This window comes from Palaemon carinicauda, chromosome 18 (assembly GCF_036898095.1).
Source record: "Palaemon carinicauda isolate YSFRI2023 chromosome 18, ASM3689809v2, whole genome shotgun sequence".
In the NCBI taxonomy this organism is placed as follows: domain Eukaryota; kingdom Metazoa; phylum Arthropoda; class Malacostraca; order Decapoda; family Palaemonidae; genus Palaemon; species Palaemon carinicauda.
In genome coordinates, this window is record NC_090742.1 from 22322596 (window position 1) to 22330095 (window position 7500).

A 7500-nucleotide genomic window follows, 5' to 3' on the forward strand; every position below is an offset into this window, starting at 1 on the left:
TACGTGCGAGCAAGTATGCTGATTTGTAAAAGAGAGAGAGAGAGAGAGAGAGAGAGAGAGAGAGAGAGAGAGAGAGAGAGAGAGAGAGAGAGAGAGAGAGAGAGAGAGAGAGAGAAACTTGTTGGGCGACTTTTTTTTTCAACACAGGAGATATAACGTCCTTATTCCTTTCAGATTTACACCCGGATCTCCAATAAAGTAGTAGGAATGCTGCTGCGCGCCCGCAAGCACGGCCTCCTTGACTTCGAGGGAGAAACACTCTTTCAGGTATTCTGTTTATACGTTTATTTATTTTTTTTTTCATTTTTTATTTATTCAATTTATCCAAATTTTTCTAATTGAAAGATGTGTGCATTTTACATGATTTATTGTATAGATTGTGTAAGCTTTATAATGTATGGGAAAAATTCAATAAAAGTCTATTTCTTAATGCATATCTTAGGGAGTCATAATACAGCACTTGGGTCTGCCCATCTCTTATCTCTCTAACTATGGTTATTTTTTTTTCTTTTCTTTTGTTTTATGTTACCCTTGATGCCGTGGAGATGAGCTTTTATTATCGAATTAGTAGTTTTTCAGACAACATAACTATTACTATTCTGAAGGAATAAGACCTGCTAAGTGTGTACCAAAGTTAGCACTTTTTTTCTCCTTTATTTCTAATTTATTTCCCATTTTCCAATAAGTAAATTCTACAGGCCTCAGTAGCCTTATTTTCTTCCCACATCATTCGAAATATATTTGTATCTGTATTTTCAGTTTTCAATTGAAATACAGTTTTTGGAGACGACTAAAATTACAGCCCGATCTTGGCTAAGACTGCATCCATAACGTTTAAAACGTTTATAGATGACCAAAATTACTGCAAGATCTTTGCTCAGACAGCATTTATAACGTCTAAAACGTTAATAAATCACTAAAATTACTGCAAGATCTTTGCTCAGACAGCATTTATAACGTCTAAAACGTTAATAAATCACTAAAATTACTGCAAGATCTTTGCTCAGACAGCATTTATAACGTCTAAAACGTTAATAAATCACTAAAATTACTGCAAGATCTATGCTCAGACAGCATTTATAACGTCTAAAACGTTAATAAATCACTAAGATTACTGCAAGATCTTTGCTCAGACAGCATTTATAACAATTAAAACGAGCATTTCAGAAACCAAAACTGTTTATAGGACGATATTGAACGAGGACACTTGTGTCTTGTGTATCTTTCTACTGACAAGGTCAAAAAGCTTATTGAATGCCCTTATGAGATTGTGGGGTTATTGAAAGGGATTTGAACAATAGATAATACTACAGTGAGGGTGATACAAAAACCCCTTTGTTTGGTTTTACCATCTCTCTCTCTCTCTCTCTCTCTCTCTCTCTCTCTCTCTCTCTCTCTCTCTCTCTCTCTCTCTCTCTCTCTCTCTCTCTCTCTCTCTCTTTGTGGTCTTGTTTAGTTATACGAGGTCTTTGCAAGTATATTTCAGATTTACATGAAATGACATTTTTAGCGAGTTTTTTTTTCATATTATATTATACACTTTACAAGTTAACACTTTCATATGTTTGTATTTTCGTCTGCTTCTTAATAGTAATAAAAATATCCTAATACAAATTTATGTAAATATTTTACTAAGATCACCATGACTGCAACAAGTGTTTGGATTTTGGGAGAGACAGGAATGTGCTTTCTGGAAAAAAAAAAAACTCATCTCTTTCCTTTTGTTTTTGTGATTTACATTGCAAGGAAACCATGACGATCAAAATAATAAAATTTAATATAGATTGATTTAGTTGATATAATAGGAGATTGTGGTTAAGTTTGCTAAAGGGGGTGTTAGCTCATATACAATTAAAGATTTAAACGCCGCTCATGAATGTCAAAGGCAAGGGGCATTGCCAAAGTCCTAGCTAGCGGGACATTGCCCTAAAAGACTGCCTATATATACATATGATCAGCGTCCTATGAACCCTCTCCACCCAAGGTAAGACCAAGGAGGGCCAGGTAATGGCTGCTGATAACTCATCAGGTAGATCTAAAGGCTCCCCAACTCCTAATCCTCAGTTCACAAGAATGGTGAGGTTGCAGACATTACAGGAAACTTTCGAGCTTGAATAAGACTCGAACCCCAGTCCAGCAGATCGATAGGCAGGGACGTACCCAATAGGCCGTCACAGCCCTTAAGGTAGAAGAGAGTGGAGCGTCTGGAATGGCAGGTCAAATACCTAGGTGGTGCCAGACCTTGAGTCTTAAGACATACAATTTCTTTGCGCCAATAAGATCTTATCTAAAATAGTTTTGCAGATTCATGTATATACACAAAATTTACATATATATTTACAAAATGTGATAAAAAGCCACAATAATTCTAAACATATGATTACTTATTTCTTCAGCTGTAAGGCAAATGATGACTCACGGTTGAAGTGATTCGCTGCGTCCGACGAATCACATATTTAAATGCACTTTCCTCTGGTCACTAACCTGTCATGCTCAGTGAAAGGATGAATCTTATATATAGTAAAGATGCAGAACGATTTTATATTCTTTGCTTTCTTTATAATTACGATGGTAAATTTTTCATCTCAAAAAATAAAAATTCCTCAAGGTTTTTTTAATGTTCTGTGAAATAACTCGTCTTGAACTGTCATACTAAAAGTGACAGATGTTTCAGGCTATATTTTATATTGAAACGCATTTAGTTACATTGTTCCTGGCGGTTTACGTTAGAAAATTACAATACACAAAACAGATTTCTAGGCGCCATTCATCTCACCGCTGACTCACCACTGACCTACTCCGTGTAAATGGGTGCGGTTTTTACTCCCCAGTTCGGCAAAAATATGGAATATATCGATTTATTTCTTTTTCTTAATATACCTTGGTCTGAAAAAAAAATCACTTTGGACAATAATTTAAAAATAACGATTTTGCAGAAGTATCTTTAACTTTTTCTTAGGTTGAAATGTTGGTACAAACAGATATTGATGTATTTGACATATTGTAGCCATTATAATTATGATTATCATTATTGTTACTTCTAAATTACTATTAGTGTATGCATAACCGTCTAAAACAACAGCTCTAAAAGAGATTCTAGACGGCAAGCTCTAATTCAAAGCAGTTACGTATAGCGGGACGAAAGTAAATTCAAATGTGAGTTTATTACCCGTAGACTACCATCACACAAACCATATTAACCCACATTAAGTTTTTATCACAAAAAAATCACCACAAATTGAGTATTCTATGAATACATTATTTCGTTTCTTCCAGAGACGCGATGACGACGTCCCAATCACTCTCCTGAAACCTATCCAGGCCATTCGAGACGAGCTACACGCTGATAAGGAATTCGAAGTTGGCATCTGCCACAAGGCATGCGACGCTGAATCCCCGGCTCAGTGATGAAGAAGAGGGAGAATGGGACTAGCAGTATACTATTTTGCTACATTTTATGCCGCATAGTCAAATACTAGTTTTGACATTTCATTGTTGTCCGATCACGTATTTATTTTGGGGTGTTTTTTTGGATGTATTTGCCAAAAGTATACGGTTATATGGCTTGCTAATGTGTCTTTCACTGCACCGTCATTTAGAACAGTCTTCGGTGTATTCTTAGACTTAGCCCATGCAAAGGCTTTGCACAACACTAGGGTTTCCCGTTTTCTATAAGTTCTTAACATAGAAGCTAACGTAGACTAACTTAAATTGTTTTACGAATGTTTATTTTTTATTTTCTTCCAGTTATATCATATGTAAGGAAAATAAAACGTGTCAATAGAACTACGATGATATTTTGACTAAAGTGTCTTACATTGTATATACCTGTACATACTACCAATATGTATCTAGATTTTAATTTTTCATCTATTCCGTCAAATTGTAAAATTTCCTACATCTATCAATTAGTTTACCATTGTGAGGTCATTTTATGTCACTGAATTTCAATGACACCTAAATGAGAGAAAAATAATGTGCTGTGAAGAATTTTCTTTTGAATATTGTTCATCTACTATTTGACCTTTGAAAAGATATCGATGTACATCATAGCCTATTAACAAGACTGATTACTCTGGACAAATTAACATTTATAGTCTTTTTTTTTTAATATTTTTGTAAGTTTATGGGTGGTAAAATCACGTGACTTTATTAGCTTGATACATATCTTTCATTAAACCAATAAATTCAAACGGGAAATTCCCAATATCTGTACCTCTTATGTGATACATTATTTTTATACAGATTAAGGTCTTTAAGTATTCCTGTCGTATGATGTAAAAAGTAAATCATTATTTTAGAGTTTGTAAATAATTTTAGCGCAAAGGGTGTGAACGCGGAAGCATAAACACGACCAGGTGTCGATGATTTTTACTTTTCAAGGTTTTTCTTTAGTTTTCCCTTCAGGAATTGAATTTATGAAACATTTGGGGTTCACAGATAAGAGAGACAAATTATATTTAGTGCTGCCATCTGTCTTGGCTTTCTGAATGAGTCTTTGTTGAACTCTTTTGTAATGTTGTTACAGTAAGGTTTATGTATTGTTTCTTTTTTAGTTTTATTATAACAATACAAATTAATGCAGTTTATTTTATACGAACTAAAAAAAACTAATGTTAAAAAGTCAAAAGTCATCTAGGCCTAGTTAATCATGCTCCCGCCACACATCCAGATGTAGTTATTGAAAGTTAACAGCCTAGTAGATCATTCTAACGCTACTAATACTGGTTTGGTTAACTAATAATTGTATTTAAGAATGAGCTCTAGTTTATACATGTATAGTGAATTTGCACAAGTTGAATCTATATTTTAATTAAATCTAATGAATAACATTTTGCACAAGTTAAATTTAGATTTTAATCAAATAAATAAAGAACGTGTAGAGTATTTTAAAATAGAATAAACAGTTTCTCTACTGTATTTTTTATTTTTGCCCTTAAAGAGAAAGAAAAAGGATGTATGACTTTCTGTTTGTGAAAATACTTGCACATAGAGTTTAAAGTTTTATATATGAAAATATACTTTTCTGCATGGATCAAATGAAAGAATAAACTACATACGAGACAAGCATCAGCTAAAGTACCTTTAGTGTGTGTGTATGTATATATATATATATATATATATATATATATATATATATATATATATATATATATATATGTGTGTGTGTGTGTGTGTGTGTATGTATATATATATATATATATATATATATATATATATATATATCATTTATATATATAAAATTACATACTAGTGTATGTGACCCGTCAAAATGATGGCTAAATATTTAGATAGATATGCAGACATATTTAACCCTTCCCACTCTTCCACCCTACCCGAGGGACGTCTGGCAACCTATAGGACGTGAAGGGAAAGATAGATAAAGATATATTATATATATATATATATATATATATATATATATATATATATATATATATATATCCTATATAAAAGAGCAAGTATGTCAAGTATGTATATATATACATATATATATATATATATATATATATATATATATATATATATATATATATATATATATATATATATACACACACACACACACATTTTGACATGTTTGCTCTTTTTATAGGAGAGATATCCTCTATATAATAAAGAGAAAGTTTCTATTTATCTATCTATCTATCTATCTATCTTTCTCTCTGGTTATGGTTCACTTTCCCTTTGCCTACAAATACACCTAATAGTCTGGCCTATTCTTTACAAATTCTCCTCTGTCCTCATACACCTGGCAACACTAAGATTATCAAACAATTCTTCTTTGCTCAAAGGGTTAACTACTGCACTGTAATTGTTCAGTGCTAGGAGGATTGTCTGCATGTTTTCCCACTTTTATGTGGGGTCGATGTTTCTGACCAGCTTTCTCCACCTATATATATGTATATATATATATATATATATATATATATATATATATATATATATATATATATATATATATATATATTACGTTAATATCTGGATTCTCTTAACAACCTCAGGATCAGAGTCCCGAGGCGAAATCTTTCAAAATAATAACATTTGACCGTCCAGGTTACGAACCCTGGTCCAGGATGCTTGTATAACAGTGACCATGCTATTTAGCCAATGGTATGGTCATGTTCACTGTCATACAAGCATCCTGGACCAGGGTTTGAAACTCATCCGGTCAGATGCTATTGTCTTTGAGAGATTTCGCCTCGAGACTCTGATCCCGAGGTCGTTAAGCGAATCCAGACGTTAATGTAATAAAATATATGACTTATTTGAAATATGAAAAATAGACACGTTTAAATGTGCAAAAATTTATCATATGTATATATATATATATATATATATATATATATATATATATATATAAATGTACATAATATATAATGAATTCCAACCCAGCCACTGAGCGGAGCAAGCGATCATCAACTTGGTGTCGGTCCCAAGCCCAGGTAAATGGGGAGGGTTGGCGGCAGGAAAGGCATCCGGCCATGAAAAATTAGCCAAAACTAATATGACCAGTAGAAATTGTGAGATTAGAATTAATGTTAGGGTATAAATATGATGAAGTGTGGGACAGAGGTAGATGGAGAACTCTGGCTAGAAACATCGACCTCACATAATGTGGGAAAATATGCAGACAAAGAAGAAGAAGAAGATCTATTTTACTGATATAACTGACATCGAAGCAGTTCAACTCTTTGCCAATAACTTGACATGAATACTTTTGGATCTAGCAATCACAAATGCAATTGCAAACGATATATAAAACTTCTGATTGGAAAATTGTTCTATTTGAGTTTGTTTCGAAAGCGAACGAGAAAAAAATTTCGGCGACTAGTTTCGACATTTAGGTAAATTGAATGTTTAAGGGCACTTTTGTTCTTTTGAATGACCGTGTCGAAAAAGTAACATTAAACAATTGTCAGATTCTAATGGAATCAAACCAGAGCATAACTTTGTTATCATTATTATTATTATTATTATTATCATTATTATTATTGTTGTTGTTGTTGTTGTTGTTGTTGTTGTTATTATTACTATTATTATTATTATTATTATTATTATTATTATTATTATTAAAATTGTTGTTATTGTTATTATTATTATTATTATTAAATTCATTATTATTATTATTATTATTATTATTATTATCACCATTTTCATTATATTTATCATTACCATTATTATTATTATTATTAACATTATTATTTTATTGCGCCAGATATCCTACTGAAAACAGAAGAAGAGGAAGGAGTAATGTCTCTTTCCCGTCACTTCACCATTTACTCCTCCTTGACAACAAAGAATGGCGACATATTGGATTATTTTCTGCATTTCATGTTTCCTATTACTTTAAAGGTAAGAATTTCCTTAATGCCTAATAACTTTATTGATATTCAAATGAATCCCCCGGATTTACTGGAATCGTCAGTTAAATACTGGAATCCCCTTGGAAATTACCGAAATCCCCTACAATATCACTGCAGACCCTTAGAAATCGAT

General features: G+C 32.3%; 1 protein-coding gene across 2 annotated transcripts in view; it reads left to right on the forward strand.

Moving 5' to 3' along the window:
- LOC137657703 (actin-binding Rho-activating protein-like) overlaps nucleotides 1–4907 on the forward strand; it is a 43952-nt gene extending 39045 nt beyond the window's left edge. The window contains exons 5-6 of one of the 2 annotated variants that reach the window (XM_068392119.1): nucleotides 175–267; nucleotides 3277–4905. In XM_068392119.1, coding sequence (XP_068248220.1) covers nucleotides 175–267; nucleotides 3277–3408 — 225 coding nt within the window. In that variant the 3' untranslated portion in view covers nucleotides 3409–4905. Of the gene's footprint in view, nucleotides 1–174; nucleotides 268–3276 lie in introns of both variants that reach the window. The other variant, XM_068392120.1, reaches the window with a different exon arrangement.
- The last annotated feature ends 2593 nt before the right edge of the window (nucleotides 4908–7500 follow it).